At 43.9% G+C, this 18,978-nt stretch overlaps 1 protein-coding gene across 1 annotated transcript; it reads right to left on the reverse strand.

Annotated features, from left to right (window-relative positions):
* Positions 1–140: 140 nt before the first annotated feature.
* LOC128418091 (membrane-spanning 4-domains subfamily A member 15-like) lies at positions 141–9,099 on the reverse strand. Its single transcript, XM_053397535.1, has 7 exons — positions 8,842–9,099; positions 6,714–6,931; positions 4,905–5,024; positions 4,021–4,077; positions 2,700–2,822; positions 979–1,092; positions 141–764 (listed from the first exon to the last, which is right to left on the reverse strand). The coding sequence occupies exons 2-7, from the start codon at positions 6,912–6,914 to the stop codon at positions 642–644; spliced, it is 738 nt and encodes a 245-aa protein (XP_053253510.1). The 5' UTR covers positions 6,915–6,931; positions 8,842–9,099; the 3' UTR covers positions 141–641.
* Between the last annotated feature and the right edge of the window lie 9,879 nt (positions 9,100–18,978).

Here is an 18,978-nt window from a genome sequence, read left to right on the forward strand (position 1 = left end):
AGATCAGGTAGCACTATATATGTGTAGGCTTCTCTTATTCAATCAACTACACTCAATGTATGGAAGTTGGTGGTGAGCCAAAGGCACACTAAATGCAGCCCCAATCTGCTCATGGGGTCATCTTTGACAGTACATTATTGGTGCGTGTAAAGGGCACACATATTTTAAATTTAATTTTTTTACAAAATTCACATTTTACAGGAAAATGCATTGAAAAGTATTGGGAAATGCATATTTGATGAAAAGAGTGTGTCAGTTTGACCTAAGAGATACATACAAAATGTGCACAATTTAAATAGAAACTTTTTGTCCATCCTTTGAGCAACAAAAAAATCTATACAACAACCGCATGGAACAGACCTATGATTTGGTGCCAGCGAAACTGAGAGAGGACAGAATCAGATTGATCAGTCTATCTCTGGCTTGAATCGCGACAGGTAGGTTGCTTTACAATGGGGAAGCTAGGACATTGTGCCAGCAACAGTGGAGTTTCAAAGAGACATGCCTTCTTATTCCCAGGCCTTTCTCCCAAAACTATGTACATAACACAGCAGAGACACATCTGAAGTTTGTGATTGACTTGGCATTCCAGAAGACCTGAATTGGGTGTAATTGTTCTTAGGAATCTCATCTTGGCTTTTCTATTCTCCCTGGCTTGAGGGTTCATAGCACGGGTTGGCATATGCTTCATAGGATGGAGGAGGACCTATTGGCAGAAGATTTCCTTGGTGTGGTATGACTGCATCTGGCACATCATATATTGCCTGGAAAGTAGATTACAATGAACAATTAGAAAGTCTCAGATGCTATTATTACGCTTTACATCCTTCCAGATGCCACCACTGACTTAATTTTCTCCCCGTAGCATCTCCTCCTCCTTTTAATTCTCTAGAGGCCACCTGGTTCCCATTTTGCCAAAGCAAACATCTTACAAGTTTCACCCCTGTACCCCAGAAGAAGTCCCATGGAGATGCTTACCTCTTCACCTCGACGGAATATTGCTTCATACCCAAAACTTAGAGAGACCATTCCAATGAAGAACTCCAGGATGGCAAAGATCAAGATGACATTTAAAAGTCCTAGGGCTACTCTCTGCCAAACATAAAGCCATGCCGTCAGATCATATTAAGGTTACACAATTAAGGATAACTGAATCACCACAGAAAACTACAAAAGTAATAGATGATAAAATAAAAGACCCAGTGTTTGTCTTCAGATTGCAATACTGTTCAATTGTAATGGTAAATAATATTTTAAATATTAAACGTTTTAATTTAAGATTGATCAGTATTTTGCCTTAAACATTGTTGCAATTCAGCTTCCCAGGTCCTATGGTTCTGAAGCACACTCATAAAGAGGTTCTGACAACACCAACATCTGGATCACCAATTTTTAGATTTGGCATTTGCCAATGTGTGATGAATCTGGCACCCAAAGGGAGAAAAGTAATCTCCTCATTTACCGTACTTGAATGCTTTTTTTATATAAGCAATGGCTGGTTTACATGTGTCCAGTTGATGTGCAACCACAAGCACATGCCTCACAGCAACCTGGAAGTGGCCAGAAAGGAGGCGGGGTGCGGTGGGCTTATGTGTGCTCCGCCAACATGCGTGGGAGTCAGGAACATAACCCCCACACTAAACAATCATTGCCTGTATATATATAAATAATGGAAACAAATTAAAATTAGCTCCAATCTTAAGAAATCATGACTGTGGGCTTAGACACACTTCTGTTTGCCCTGCAGTTTTCCCCATGGTTCAGTGCTGAATCAGAGCACACGGCAATCAGGTTTTCTGCGGATTGCCATTTGTTCCGATTTATCACTAAAGAGTGGGTTTTCCAGGGGGAAAGGGGTGGGGCAAACACAAAACCACTCGGACCCATGCCTAGAAAACACAGGCCAAGCAGAACACAGATGAGCCCTCTGTCATCTATTAAACGTCCGCGGCTGATTCAGGCTCCACACAGGTATTAACAAGTCAGGTTTATTTGCAGAGCTTGTGTTTTTAACACACCAGCCTGTGGCAGGGTTTCTCTGCAGTCCAAGTGATGTCTGAGGGGCTTGGCTGTACCTGACAGCAGGGTAGACAGTTAATTCACTGTCCCCGGTTCCAATATATTTGCCATCGAAGAGCCAATCTATTCCCTATGCGGCTGAAATGTTAAATTCAATTGTTGCTAGATGACTTATTAGCATTAGCATTGGCCTTATTAGTATTATTAGTGCAGTCAATGATATAACTCTACCTCTGCATGGTCTGTGCAGCAGTGTTGGTGCTGGGACCTAGTTCATCTTGTGAACTCCTTTCCTGCCACATCTACAAGCTGGCAGTGGAAGGAGACACAGCCTTAAAAAGTTGTGAGGTTGCCGTTATATTAAACCAAGCTCCGCCTGATTCCTTTATGGCTCAGGTGACTAAGAAAGGCCTATTTTATCTCCCTGGCTTAACCTACCCTCCTGCCAGATCCTCCTATCCAGTAGCAGTTTCGCTTCACACCACTTGGTAAATGGCAAGGGATATAATGAGGGCAGAGCAAATAAAGGATGATGATTATAGTGGAAAACAAAAAAAAATCTCAGGAGTTTGGCAGCCAACCCCATTTGCTACATCCAGGTTAAGGGAGCTTTCAGATGCAGCCCATTCAACTGCTGCTAAAATAAGTTCAGAACTCAACATTCCCAAAAACAGGCTTACCTGGCGTATTAAGTCAGAGGGCGTATAATAAACAGTAAAAACATTTTCATCTATGAGGAGAACAATTATCCCAACGGTTGCAGCAAGAGTGCTCACAATGTTCAGGCATGTGCTGACTTTCATCTGTAAGAAACAAATACACCCTTAGGGTACAAGCTATTCTGGTCATGCTGCATAGCAACCTGACAAAAGCCTTATTCCAGGGATAGCCAATACCGTGCCTTCCAAGTGTTGCTGGCCATCCCAGCATCCCTGAGCAATGGCCCTGCTGGCTGGGGCTGATGGGAGTTGTGGTCCAACAACATCTCAAGGGCACCATGCTGGCTACCACAGCCCTATTCAGATATTCTTAAACATGGTGGGGGAGGTGGGCTGTGCACACTGCTCCCAGCCCCACCACCTGCCCCGCATCTTCCTGAGTTGAGTGGGAAGGTTTAAAGGAGGAAGTGCTTTGACCGGATGCAGTGACTGTCCTCCCTGTGAACAAGAACCTAGGGTTCCTTGTGGTGGAGAGAATTGCAAGCATTCAAGCCAAACATGGTTATATCCCACTTCAGATCTTCCTGTACACTTCCCACTACCCTTCCACAGATGCAGCTTTAAAATGCATGACTAGAACTTTTGGCACCATCTCTATTAATGGAATTGCAAGAGTTTGGCCTCTTTTTTTTTTTTACCTCCTTTTGACTATGTGAAAACTAGGGCTGTCTGAAAATGGCGCCCCAAAATTTCCCCATGTTATTTGTGAGCATTAAAAGAAGTGGGAGTTTTGCAGGTATTATCCGTGGGTGGACTGAAATTCTCCAAGTCTTCAGGAAGAGCTTGGAAAAAGAAAATGTGTTTTTTTTTAAGTATCAAAAATTGTTTTCTGATAAATTTTGGACAAGCCTACTTCCTAGATCAATTATGCAGGGATGAAATACTGCTTCAGTCCAAGGTCAGACCTTAGAAACAACTGCCTATAGAAGTCAGATTATTTCCAGGAATCTCTCTAAGAAAACTCCATTTTATTTTATTAGGATATTTGCACAGTAACTGCAGAGAAGGCTCAATTATTAAAAGAGTCTCAGCTTTTCCATGCTATTCCAAGACCTCTCTGAGGAGTCACAAGGTTTGGGACTCCAATAAGAGTTGGCTGCTCTTATCTGGGGGGAAATTCAGAACAAGGAGGATGCTACAGATTCTGTAGCCCTGAAGTCCTGACAGGAGGATTTTTAGAAGTCTTGTGTAAGCTGTACTGAGCTCCCAAAGAAAGTGTGCAATATATGTGCAGTAAATGGTGGGTTGAGAGGCAGGGCATGATGTGAGGAACCAGACTCACCTGTAGGGATGATCTGTTATGCTCAGTTATCGCCAATGCAAATCCGGAAATGATGAACTGGGTCACACAAGAAAAACAAATCAGGATTAGAGTAAAACTTCACTCCAAATTCAGGTGGGGAAAGACTTATGCAGATAAAAGAGGATGCTGACAAATGGGGCAGGCTGTCTACAGGAGTTATGAGGCAAAAGTAAGGGGCCAGGGGCAAGATAATTAGGACAGGGGAAAATGCACTACGTGCATTTCCTGAATGTGATTTTTTTCTGTTGTAGTTACCATTCCTGTCTTTGATGCATAACCCACCATCTCCTGGAAAGCATAGGAAATTGGAGTTCAGCCTTGAGCTAATAAGCTGCGATTCCTCAATGTAGTGTCTGAGCATCCAAATAAATTGAACACACACACACACACACACACACACACACACACGTTATATGTTGGTATCCCTACCTGCATTAAATTGTCTGAACTCAACCTGGCAAATTATCTGAATTCAGTTTGGTATTCCTAAGAGAAACCAGCAATTTGGATTTCTTATACAAATGACCGCTAAATTTAGGCTGAGCTTGAGAGCTGCTTCCATGTGGGTTCCAAAATGCACAGAAAGCATTTGGACAAGGCCAATTTTCCACCTAGTTGGTACCCTCCCCGCTGGTCAACTGTTGGATGTAAAAATACTAGGCAATTAGTCATCGAAATGTCACATTCAAGTGCTATTGAATTCATGAAACATCTAACTGCTATTTAATTCCCTATTCTTAGGGTTTCTTGAATGGTGAGATTCTCTTTCCCTTAGAAGAAAGGTTGCCTGCAGCAATCGCTTGTCAAACGGGGAGGTGGCTGGCATAGTTTGAATTTGTTTGAATTGAACTGGTGTTACTTACAATGAGTCCGCCCCAGTACACATATCCAGAGAGCACAGTGTATGATCGGCTTCTGTCCAAGAGAAGGGTCAAGAGGCTCCCAAAACCAATGTGAACCAAGCCAATCAGAATCTGGATAGCCTGTAATAATACAATTGAATAGAACAGGTGAGATGAGTCCCAGTATCTTCGACAGTCTTTGTTTGGGGAGACAAATTCTGTCAATTTGAAACCGAAGGAACTGTCCAGAGCACTGACCAACTTTTGTGTCATCATAAAACACCCTCCCCATTCCCAAAGAGCAGCATTCCAGAGTTTTAAAAATCCATTTTTTAGACACGCCCTATATATCGTGCAAATGTATGGTTGTAAAAACGACATTTAAAACAAACGAAAAGGTACGCAGCCCAAAGAGGAGTGAGAAAATTGCCATGGGTTGGTTTGTTTATTTTACAGTTTCATATCCTGCCTTTCCACCATTTAGGCTTTGCTATTGGAACAGCTACATGTGTTGTTTGAGGGGGAAGCTTACCTCACCCGACCTGGGCCAAAGAGGTCCTACCAACTCCTGGTTTGGGGTACATCTACGCCACCTAGTGCAGCAGCAACTCTCACACAATGCCTCATATAAAGTTCCTCCCTTCCTAACAGCAGCCAGAATAAGGATTGCGGAAGTGCGGCGAAAGGGTGTGTGCGTGTGTTTATATAGATATAGATATAGATATAGATAACTTTAACACACTTTGGGAAGAAGTGGCATTCAGAAAACATTGTTTTGTGTGTCTGTGGGGTGGGGGAATTCCATTGCAACTCAGTTTTTAAAAGTACTGCTGAGAACTGGCGGGGGTGAGGGGAAGAGGGAAACCTGGATTTTCCCCCAAAGCAGATGTTTCAGGTGTTCAGCTTAGTAAAGGTAAAGGGACCCCTGACCATTAGGTCCAGTCGTGACTGACTCTGGGGTTGCGGCGCTCATCTTGCTTTATTGGCTGAGGGAGCCGACGTACAGCTTCCGTGTCATGTGGCCAGCAGGTCTAAGCCGCTTCTGGCAAACCAGAGCAGCGCACGGAAACGCCGTTTACTTTCCCGCCGGAGCGGTACCTATTTATCTACTTGCACTTTGACGTGCTTTCGAACTGCTAGGTTGGCAGGAGCAGGGACCGAGCAACAGGAGCTCACCTCGTCGCAGGGATTCGAACCACCGACCTTGTGATCAGCAAGTCCTAGGCTCTGTGGTTTAACCCACAGCGCCACCCGCATCCCGCATCTGCATGAAAGCAGATGTTTCAGGTGTTCAGTTTGGATGGGACCATTTTTAATTTCTCTCCGTTTCTCACTTTTCCAATCTTAATTTCAGTTCTTCACATTTCCCTACAAATCACAATTTCCCTCCCTCCCCAGAAAGTTTTCCTTCAGGGTTAATTTATCTTACCACACACATTTCAGCATGCAGTTTTGCCAAACATACACATTTAGCACAGCAATTGTACCTGAATAGAAAACATTTTACGGTGAAGCATATTTCAGAGAAGAGTGCATTTTGAAAGATGGCTACATTTTGGTGCGCATAGTGTGGCAGAGAGTGTGAATTAGGTGAGTTGAGTTCACCTTTCAATGCCGAATTATTTCCCCACATCCCTTGATGTGAATCAGAATATCAGAGCTGGGGTGGATGAATTGTGACAGAGAGGCAATGCTTGGTGTATACGCTAGTCCAAAAAGAAACCATAGAGGAAGATACTTCTGTTCTTTACATAATTATTTTTGCTATATAACTCTTTATCGGTGATCACAATAATCCCCAGAGACCTTAGTATGAGATGGGTCACTTACCCCTAGCACCCTGGGTTCTCCTTTGCGTTCTGTACGTAAGTTACCAGCTGGCTCAGTTCCTCCATAGAGATGGCTCCCTGGATAGCCTGTTCCGAGCGGCTGACCACCCAAATGCATGGCACCAGTTGGGTACAAAATCTGGTTTGGGTGGCTGGCCATCACACCATGGTGAGGAATAACCACGAATGCTTGGTTGTCCATGCTGAGCAATGCAGCTACTGTAACAGAGGGGAAAGAGAAAAGAATTCATGAATTCGTTCATGAAAAGTGCACATTATTTATCCTTGCTCTGAGCTTGATATGGGCTCCCTCGGGCATATGCAATGACAGGAGACAGTTCTATGTTGCTATGTTGCTGGTAGAAACAAGCTGGCTGGGGCTGGTAGGAGTTGTAGTCCAAAAACATCTTGAGGGCATCAAGTTGTGGAAGACTGGTATACAGCAGGGGTGGAAATACTTTTTCAGCCACATTTGTATGCAACCTTCTGGGAACTGCATGCTACTGGCAGGCAGGGCCAGAACCACAGAGCAATGGATGTGGCTTTGACCTTTGTACAGAGGTTTGTACACACACACACAGTCTCCACTCAGGCAAATTAAAGGCGTTATCATCTTTCATGTCCACATTCTAGCCAAACAAAAGTACTCAGGGAGAAATCACAAACTGATGCAGAAATGGGACAGAACAGATTTATGAACAAATGAATGAACGAATGTACAACTGACACAGACTGGTTAGAGACTGTTCTCTAAATACATCAGAATTCCACGCTCTCTAGTGCAATAGTAGTAGCTCCAGTGATTTTTACACATACACTTCATGCCGGAATCATATATATATATATATATATATATATATATATATATATACACAGTAGATTAGGGATGGACGGTTCTCTCAGTTTCATTCTCTCGGTTTCTCGTTTTCAAATTTCAAATTCAGTTATCCACATTAGTTTGCAATTTTTTAAAAAGTCCTCATGAAAATTCATTAGCATTGTACTGCAAAATTGCTTCTAGTAAGCACATTTTGGGTGCAGTTGTGCCTAACGCACACAGTTATGGAAAGCACTATCGCCTTATATTATGCATTTTTGTACGTTATTTTCACGAATATATGTTACCTGGCTGGAAAACTACACTGCAAAATTTGGAGAAGTGTGAATTTGGAAGGCTGATTGCATAATGCGTATTGTTTTCAAAAGTGCAGGTTAGGTAGGTAAAGGTAAAGGGACCCCTGACCGTTAGGTCCAGTCGTGACCGACTCTAGGGTTGCAGCGCTCATCTCGCTTTATTGGCCGAGGGAGCCGGTGTATAGCTTCCGGGTCTTGTGGCCAGCATGACTAAGCCGTTTCTGGTGAACCAGAGCAGTACACGGAAACGCCGTTTACCTTCCCGCAGGAGCGGTACCTATTTATCTACTTGCACTTTGACGTGGACGTGCTTTCGAACTGCTAGGTTGGCAGGAGCAGGGACCGAGCAACAGGAGCTCATCCCGTTGCGAGGATTCGAACCGCCGACCTTCTGATCGGCAAGTCCTAAGCTCTGTGTTTTAACCCACAGCGCCACCCCCGTCCTGCAGATTAGGTAGATTCACCTTTAAATACAAACAATTGAAATTCTCCCCCATCCCTAAAAGAGAGTAAGAAATAGGGGTGGGATTTAACTATGTTGTTGTATGGGTGAGATGAGGTATATTTGTGCAGTTCCCTCCTTTCCCCTGGCCCATGCGCCCTTATGCCCCTTAAATCATTGTTGGAGGGTTAAAGGAACCTCCAGAACTGGTTCAGGGGATGCAAGGGAGGGAAGCGGGGGGAGTCCCATTGTGTGAGTTGAGCTTGTTCCCTATACCCCACTTAGTGCTACATTGAATCTCACCCTAGGTATTCTATTGCCTGTTTCAAGGGCAAATGGGTTCGCATCCACTGCCACTTCCACCCCACCCCTGTCTTCCCCATTTGCCCTATTTCTAGCAGCATGAAAAAGATCTAATTCTTTACCCTGGAGCCTCTCCCTCCCTGTCTTTCTCCGTACCCCTCCCTCCTTCCTGTGAGAGGCCTCGGCCACCAACAGTGACCAATGATCCTCCTGATAATGACCCAAGCTACCGAGAGGTGATAGGACTCACTGTATTTCCTGACCTTGCAGATTCTGCTTTCCCTCTCGGATGTTCAAGTTCTGCTCAGTCAACCAGGAAGCTTGCTCAGAATTTTAAAGTGTGTCATTCGTTGCTGTTGGACCTTTGATCTTATTTGCTTGGTCATATCCATCCACCCCGCCCTTCTCCTGCAGGTACGTCCCAGTTCTACCTTCATCAGGGTTATGGTTGCCATGGTCCCTTCTATTAAAGAGCTTCTCTATACCCTAGAGCAGAGTTGTCCAAACTTTTCATGTTGGCGACACATTTTTTAGACATGCATCATTTTGCAACACAGTAATCCAGTTTTACTAGCAAACCAGAGGTTAACTAACCCCTTTCCAGCCCCGGCAGCAGTGCAAAGAGCGTTTGGGTGACACACCTACATGCTGCAGCCGACACACTAATGTGTGTCATGACACACAGTTTGGAAAGTTCTGCCCTAGAGCATTATTTTTATATTTTTATTTCATTTAAAATATTTCTATACTGCTTTTTTATTCACTGGATGTTTTCCAGCACCGCCTTAAAACACTGTTGTTCAGGCAAGCTTATCTAGACTTCTGTCAATTTATCTTTTTGTCTACTGTTCATGTTTCTTATTACGTCAATGTTTTAAAATGGCCACTCACCCACTCCAGCGGTGGGCGTTGGTTGCAACCTGGCATGGGGCTTCCTCATCCTCCCGCAGTCATGCCATATCCCTCTGAGCATTGCTCCCATCCCCTGGCTGTTGCAGTGCCTGATGGGTTCCCGCCAAACCCAGATTCAAATTCTGGCCTATCTGCAGTGGCCTGGAGGTGGGGCAAAAGGAGCGGACTGCATTTGGCAAGGCTTCTCTCCAGTCCACTCCCAGAGGTTAAAGGGGGGGGTGTCTGATGCAGCCACATTTATTAAGAATTTAAATATTTGAGGTGGGGTGTAAGCTGCCTAGAGGTTTTGTTACAAGCAGAGCTCTCACTCACTCACTTACACACACACACACACACACACACACACACACACACACAAACTGTGCCTTAAGTAGTTTACAGCAATTCAGAATAGCTGGAGTGGGGACAAGGGTGCCAGCTTGAATAATATCTTGGGGGGGAGCCCTGCCCTGCATAATCAATCCCATGACACAGTGCGCACGCCCCATTTGAATGGCAATGCCAATCAATGGGGGGGATAAGCCCCTCAAATATTTTAGTGGGGGAGCTGAAGGGACCTTGGCTCCTGGGAGTTGGCTCCTATGTGTGTTCACAAGCCCTTGTAGGAAACCTTCTGAGCATGACAGTGGATTGTGGGTTAAGAGGCAGAAGTAAATAGAGAAAATGATGTTGCTTTCATATTTATACAGCAAGCAGAGCCATAGCTGGCCAGGTTTTTTGCCCTGGATGAAGAAGAAGAAGAGTTTGGATTTGATACCCCGCTTTATCACTACTCTAAGGAGTCTCAAAGTGGCTAACGTTCGCCTTTCCCGTCCTCCCCCACAACAAAGACTCTGTGAGGTGAGTGAGGCTGAGAGACTTCAGAAAAGTGTGACTAGCCCAAGGTCACCCAGCAGCTGCATGTGGAGGAGCGGAGACGCGAACCCAGTTCCCCGGATTACAAGTCCACCACTCTTAAGCACTACACCACACTGGCAAAGCCTCTAGAGGGGTACCATTGAAACTCCCTGCTTGTGTGTGTGTGTGTATGCAAATGCACATGGGTGTGGGTGTGCCAAACTGGGTCTTTGACCCAGGTGAAATAAAAGCTAGTTTTGCCCCTGCAGTAAGCCACAAGTCCCATCACGCAAAAGTCAGGCTTCTATACACAAACAACCATGCATTTCTCTCAATTTTCCATCCAAACAAGCAAAGGGCATGATCACTGCTCAAGGACACATTTCAGCCTGGTAAAACCACTCAAGGAGCAAGGCAGAATGGTGGTACTAGAGTCCCAGGGCCAGACAAAGACACCTAGAGAACATATTCACCACTCAAGGCTGAGGATCCCACCCTTGGAACACATCAATAGAGCCCTACACATTATAGTGATTACTACTACACTCTTTAGAACACTGTACTGTATATCCCTAGAAATGGGAGAGCCCCAGCTGCAATTTAGAATGGAACTGACACAAATGAGTTAATTTGAGCCAATTATAATTGCCTCACTAATTAACTTACAATTGGGCCTCCTCAATGGGACCCTCTACTACCCCTTCTTTTCCCTGCCATACTCAGCGATGAGGGTAGTGAGGTTTGCTGGAGAGCTTTTGTCAGGCCCACATACCACTGGAAGTGTCATTCCTGTGGTTCTTTCTTGACGACTCTGGACACTTGTGGCAGCATTTGGGATCCTCCTGTGAGGGCTTGATGCCACCGCGTAAGCTTTGAGTAGGCAGTGGAGCAGTGGTGAGGGCATGACCAACTGGGTGGACCCGGGCCTCCAATGAGTTTGGGCCTGGCTCAGCAGGGGCCTGCAGGAGCCAGAATGCAAAGGTTGGAATTCAATGTCACGCTAAGGTGACAATTCCGTCAGCGCAAGCATTTCTGCTGGCCAAACAGAACAATCTCCCTGCCCTCATGTGCTGTTCCGGGGGTTCTCCTGACCCTCCTGGGCAGATCTGGAGAGGGTATGAGGATCACATGGGGTTTGGGTTCCACAAGGGGCTCCTTCGGCTGGCTTTGCTCTGCACATTAAGGCCTCCTTTGCTCTGCACATTAAGGTCTGCTCTGCACGGGGTCATCATCAGTAAGGAAAATGACCCAAAGAGTCAATGTCTTATAATAAAACCTGCAGGCTGCTTCACCTTAACTTTTGCCAGCTCCAGGCTTAGGTTACCGTTGTCACATGTTATCATTCTTTGTGGCAGCTTTTTCAATATCTGAAGAATTATAGAAAATTAATCCTTTACACTGCTTGCTCCAGCTTTCCTGTAGCTGGCTTGTATCCTAAGGCCACTTTCAGTGATGAAGCAATTTCCCACCATTAGCAGGAGAGGCTGAGTTAGCACCATTTATATGGCAAAGCTTGTCTGAGTGATAAGAGATGGGTGCCAGAAACAGAAACTTGGAAGGAACACCTCATTGGGGTTTTAATGCAACGTTTCACAGTTCTATCTCTGGAACAGCAGAGGGCAGAATATCATTTTCTTTATTCACGTATCTGCATAAGAAATGCAATGTTAATAAACACGTTTGCCAACCAAGTACCCTTTTTATCAACCAATATCTACTTTTATCAACCAATGTAGAAGAATTTCTACTGTATAAAGGTCACAGACCATGGAGAGAGACCATAGTATTTGCAGAGCCCTTTGCAACGCAGACACAGACCCATTTTATGCATGTTTACTTGAAATAAGAAGTCCCACTGTCTGATTGAAAATGAAAATGGCCTCTTCAGGAGAAGGCAATTAGAGGCTTGGGCTTTAGAATTTCTGTAATAAGTAGATGGATCAGATATTATTGTCCTTTTGAACATAATTTATGATGAGATTTGATAGAGATCTTAAAAGCTTAAGTTTTAATAACCTCTTTGTCTCCCTGGTTCTCATTCACAGAATGTGAGAAATAAGGGGGTAAAGGCTATGGTTTTTATAATGCCTTACTTATTGTGATATAAGTTCTTTACTGTCTCCCAACTTTTTCATAATTCTTTTCCTCCTGCTAATGGGAATGATAGGGCAATCTTTGCGGTTTTCAAAAATCACATTGCATCTTTAAGCAGGATTTATGCTTTCTCCGATACTGCTTTGTTAATTTGTAACAATGTCAATAAATAGCAATGGAATTCACTCTTTGCATTTTCCGCATTTCATTTCCTTCTGACCTCACTGTTTACAGTTCCCTCCCAGCAGCCATGCCTATCTGAAATCACATGAATGTGAAGAATAATTACTGAGCTTTTGGATTAGATGTTACAGTTTTGGCTAACAGCAGGGGCACTCTGCATTAACATTCAGTGCAAGTCTGCACACGTCAGAGTCACAAGTTAGAGAATGCTTCCTTCAGATGGCACTGGATATCCATTTCAATGTTTCATTGACAAAGAAATATCTGGATGGGCACAGAGTAGGGCCATCCTCGTATGAGAGGAGGGGGAAAGCTTAATGAACCACACAATTGAATTGAACAATCTGTTAATCTGTAATTATTTGTATGGTTTTAATAAATTTTATATTATCATTTTAATTCTACCAATATTAAATTGTTTTTAATGATTGTTTTGTCTATGTTTTTAGTGCTTCTTGTTCTCATTTGTAAGCTGCCTTGGGTCTCATCAGGGGGAAAGGTGGGGGGGTCATTCCATGTCATGTGATCCAATGACTTTTACCTTACCATTTTATATTGCTTTCAGTTTCCTAAAAGTAGTATAAGAGAAGGTCCCAAATCTCAGTTTTTGATTTTTTATCTCATCCCGTTTTTGAATTATGGGAGTTTGAAATTAAAAAAAAATGACAATTTTGGCCTACACAAACACCTTAAAAGCTCAGCCCATAATTGCACTCAATGTGTTTTGACTATATGCAATTTTGGCTTTAAGTGCGCAACATAACCCTCATTGAGGGCTGGCTGTACATGGCTACCACTCCCTAGTTTTTTTCTGCATTTCATTTCTTTCTGGCTCTCCCGTTTACAGTCCCACACCTAAACCATGTACGTGTGTGTGTGTGTGTGTGTGTGTGTACCTGCAACTCAGGATAACACTTCATGCATCTGATGAAGTGGACTGTCATTCACAAAAGCTTCTGTCATAATAAATTGGTTAGTCTTTAAGATGCCACACAACTCTCTTGTTGTTTTGATTTTGCTATCACTCTGTATTTGGATTTAGTCTTCAACTACATCAATGACATGTTATACATTTTGTGTTAAATGGTGGGTGAAAATACAATACAAACAACTGTAGCTTAACATTTCATTAAGAACTTGCATGCCTAAAAGCCCAATAATGAATCTTGAAGATCTGTAAAAACATCAGTGCCCAGAAGCCCAATAATGAACACTCCCTTGTCTGAAAACCTTCTATATATTTACCAGCTGAAGTTAGCATAATGAAAGGTATTGCCTTACCATGTTTTTGTCACTGGAAACCAGATGCAATTTCAAGGCAGAATGGGACAAGCAGAGGGTTCTGCATTATGCATTAGGGTATCACAGCACTGACTGGGGAATGAAGACCAAGACACTTGGGCTAAACGCTCCGTTTGTTTCATGTGTTTAGCACCACAATCCACAGAAAGCACTGTGCAATATACCACTAGAACTCAGGTGTTTGCATACATGTGCAACATAATGAAACAGGTGGACCTCCCCCCCCCACCCTCCAGTTTAAATTATTGTCTGAAGCCACTTCTCTGCATATCCCAAATTAGAACCCACACATCCCATGGTTTGTCTTTCCTTCCATTCACACCTTGTCATCCCTGCAGTTCGCATTTCAACCCCTTCTAGACTGCCGGCTCTGCAAAGAGATTAGATTGCGTCGCAGTGGCCTGCTGCCACGCAGCTAAGCTTCCATCTGCTTCCCTTCTTTCACCAGTGTTGGTGGCAAAGTCAGCCATTGAGAGAGAAATATGACCATGCACACGGAACACCAGCTGGGCTCTGATGAGATCTCAGGTGAAGAGAGATCCCTGCAAAGAACCCAGGGCAAGTTCTGAGGCCAGAGGAAGGATTTCCTGCATCAGGCAGGGTGCTGGAGCTCCAGGTGGTCTACGAGGCCTCCTCCAACTGGATGATCTGAGTTTATTTATTCTAAAAAATATTTACATCCAGCCATATCATAAAATATCAGGGCGGTGTGCAGCAATAGGTATACAATAAAACATAAAGCACCATGAAAAATGGTACAAAATAATCACTGAAACGACCACATTGGCCTGTCGGCATGAAAAGGTCTGCATTAAAAGAGATGGCTGAACGTTAAAAGAGAGGGTGCTTGTCAAATCTCTGCTGGAGAGTCCCTGGAGCTTCAGGTGTGGCTAGGAGAGACTTTTAGCAGCTATGGCTGGTAAATACATTCATGGTCATTCCCTGATCAGGATTGTTTGAGACCACAGTTGTCCCGGCATTGTAACCTCATGGCTGGATTACTGCAATGTGCTCTATGTGTGGCCACCACTGTGATTGGTCCGGTGGTTGCAGCTGGTGCAGAAAAGAGCAGCTAGGTTGTTTGTGTGGGCAAACTACTACCATCACAACAACACTTCACTTGCAGGATTTGCACTGGCTGCCAAGTTTGCTACCAGGCCAAGTTCAGGGTGTTGGTACCAAGTCCCTATACAGCTCCGGACAAGGTTGCTTGAGAAGTGCCTTATACACCCAGTAGATTGCTGCATTTTGCAGGAGAGTTTCTCCTGTGAGTGCCACAGACCTCAGAAGCCCTCTCCACAGTAACTCAGAGCAGGGCTTTTCATGTGGCTGCCCCTGTTCTGTGGAGCAGCATTTCTGTCAAGATACAGCAGGCAATCACTAGCTGCACTTTCCAGAAACAATTGAAGATAGTTATTGTTCTGACAGGCTTTCCTAGCTGGATAAATGAGCATTCAGCATAAGTGTCCACTTGTTAGGATTTTAGTCTTGCTTTAAATGTTGTTTTTGTGTTCTTAACTGTTTTTTATTATCTTATGTGCACATTGCCGCGAGACAGTGGTTTAGAAGGCAATTAATAAAACAATACAGTGGTACCTCGGGTTACATACGCTTCAGCTTACAGACTCTGCTAACCCAGAAATAGTACCTTGGGTTAAGAACTTTGCTTCAGGATGAGAACAGAAATCGTTCTCCGGTGGCGCAGCGGCAGCAGGGAGTCCCATTAGCTAAAGTGGTGCTTCAGGTTAAGAACAGTTTCAGGTTAAGAACGGACCTCCGGAATGAATTAAGTACTTAACCTGAGGTACCACTGTAATAGTAAATTTACAACAGGCTCTTGCTGCTGATTGTAATAACCAGAGAGAAGGGCAGCCAAGGTATGAACACAAGCAGCAATAAACAATACCCGAGCCTAGATCAATAAAAACTGAAGCCATTTTTAAACCGAAGTCAGCAACTAGTGTTGCTGCTGTTTTTCCGTTCAGGTGAAAGAAGAGCAAATTATTTGAGATCACAAGGACTGAAGGAGAAATAGCCTTATAGGTACAATGAAGCAGGATGTATACTTTTGCTCTTAAGTAGTAAATGAGGTACATGAAAGGGGCCAGGGCAGAGACAATGTGACCCCCATGAGGAATCTCTGGCAGCCCCATATTCCTCCTTTTATCCCCAGAATGGTAGGCACCCACCTTGGGAAACTTTAGCACCACCTGTGCAACTCCAGCACCATATTTGCACCAAGTTCAAACCATAAGGCTGTGTAGAAATGCATCGTCAATGTCTGGTTCAAAGTGTGGCAATTCCCTTTTCTAGGGCATTCATCAAAACCTCAAGCCAGATGGAACACAAGATCTTCTTGCTCATCTTGGCATTCAGCTAAGCTGGGAGATGTATTTTCAATTACTATAATAGGATGCAGCACAGCCCCAGCACTAAATGATGTTAAATAGTTTTAGCAATGATAGCATTATATCCTGATCTTCTTTTAAAACCTGTCAACATATGGCCGGAGCCTCCAGCAAAATACAAGCTGAAATCGATACACAGAAAACAATTCAGTTAGGGTTTGTTTTCCCCTCCAGCATTTTAAAGCAAAAGAACAACCGATAGGAGCACACTGCAAACCTGTGTCCCTTCTTCTTTCAGGCCTGATTCTACAGCATTGCTAGGAAGACCACATCTAATTATGGGTTGAAAAATTTCCATAACAACAAAACACCTCCCTCCTACAAACCATATGTCCAAACACAAATAATAAACCAAACACAAATCATATAGCATGCCTCCTCACAGGACCTTTGCTTTGCTGAGACTGGTTCAGGTGCCCAAGTGTGCTTTCCTGGGTGACAGAAGGTCAGTTAATCTCTATTTAAACACTGCTTTTTCACATTTTTCATGCACAGAAATTCCAGTCAAACACTGTATTTGACTAGAAGGCTGAACAGAATGTTTCAATCACTAGGCAACGGGCCTGTTAAAATTTATTCGTACCATCTGGGCAATTGACATCAGGACAATAATAGACTTTGATTTCCAGAAATCTGCTCTGTGCTGAGTCCAGTTTCCTTTTCCCTTAAAAAAGAGGTGGAGAACCTGCAGCCCAAAGGCCACAGATGGCCCACAACCCAGGGCTGGCACTACGATGAGCCTTTCTGATTTGAGGCAGTCACCTCAAGCACACTCTGGGAGGAGTGGCAGGTTTGGGTCTGGGTTCTGTGCCCAATTTCCCTTCCTGCATAATCTTCTACCCGGGACAGTTTCTTCACACTTACAAATCCCTTTCTATCCTTTCTCTTTCCACTCTTCACCCTCTCAAAACATGCCTCCTCTTTCCGTTCCACCAACCAACCTCTCTCTCACCTTTGCACCATGCCTTACTAGCTGGATACTGAAGCTGCTGTCTTGCAAAGCTAGGAGCCTGCCTGTCAGGAGGCAGCTGCACATGAGTGGGACTCTGTGGCAAAGTGATTTGACAGACGTATGGAAAAGAAGGGACAGTAAGACACCATGAAATGGGGAGGGTCAATGCTCTGGTGAAGCAAGGGGGACAAAATGCAGGAGGAAAAGGTGGGAAGGAGAACGAAAGCATTTTCCTGGTACATAAAAGCACTTTTAAGCTCTCTGCCTTGCTTACTGGGCTCTGGGAAACTCTCATGCAGGTTCTAGTGGCGGCCTCCAAAGCCCAAGAAAGAGTTCCTGGAACTCAGAAGGAAGGCTGAAATTGTGCTAGTTAAAACTGCATAAGTTGCGAGTTAACGGTATCCCAGAGACGCCACCATCTCCAGTCACCCTCATTCCAAGCAAACCAAAACCAAAGTGTGCCCTGGCACCTGTGAAATCTCTCACCACTTGGAGATCAGGGTGCATGTGACAATATTAAGGTCCATCTCCTACAAGTTCTGGTTGCCCTTTTCCTGAAAAGTGGTTCACTCAGGCTAAAGGTACTTCATTTCCACTCAAACCTTTTGGTCAGGTTAGATATTATATTCAGACATCCTCACCTGGTTTGCAAAATATACCACTCCATTCCATGTCCCAGACAGATTCCTAAAGCATTGTTCTCTCTCAGGGTCCAGAAAACTGTAAAACTGGGAGGGGAATTATCATCCATGCTGCATTTCATATGCTGTGTTGCCCTACATCAGGTTGTTATGTAATGTTGCCTCAGAAACTGCCTTGCTGCTTGCCTCATGCGAGTTCTGTGTGGGCTTATTCTGCTGAATTGTACAACGGCAGTTTCCTATTGCTTTAGCTTATTGGTTCAGTAGATATACATCTCTCTTTCTCTCTCTCTCTCACTCACTCACTCACACACACACTTGCTGTGAGATTTTTTTAAAAAATCAGCCTTGTTTCGTTATAGACAGGAGACAGAGTCGATGCAGTGCACAGTAAGACCAGCTAAAACTCTGTTGCCATATTAAGCAGCTAACCTACTATTACCTCAGATTAAGCTCTTTCAGTGCATTTTCTACAACCTTTTACTCTCCTCTGACTAGCTGCTTCAGGCAAGGTTTTAGGTCAAATCAACACTTTCAGGATTCATCTACTTTACACTACAGTTCATACTCGTCCACTTTAAAACCAGTCATTGATATTATACACAGTGGAAAAGTAGGATGAGCACTCAGCATCACTGTGGGCAGGTGCAGAATAAATGCATGGGTAAAGTCTGAACATTGAATTTTAAAATGCAATGTTCACATACTGAGACCTGGGTTTGGGGGCGCATAGCCAAGAAGTTAGACGCTGAAGGCATATTTGAGTGTTTTATTACTATTACACTGAGTGTTTTGTTATATTACATTCTAATAGGTGTCTTGTAAGTATGGTGCTCTTTATCTTTGAATATTAATCCACTTTGAGCATTCACAGAAATAGATGATAACTATCTCGTGCCCGCCCCCTGTCCCCCAATTCATTGGAACTCCTTCTGTGAGACAGCTATCAGGCTGCAATGAAGAGAGCAATAGGATGGTGAATTAGTTCACCATTTTGCTCTGGGTGGAATAAGAGCAAGCATCTGCAGGAGGATGAATCTTCTGTTAGGGACAACAAC

This window comes from Podarcis raffonei, chromosome 1 (assembly GCF_027172205.1).
Source record: "Podarcis raffonei isolate rPodRaf1 chromosome 1, rPodRaf1.pri, whole genome shotgun sequence".
NCBI lineage: Eukaryota > Metazoa > Chordata > Lepidosauria > Squamata > Lacertidae > Podarcis > Podarcis raffonei.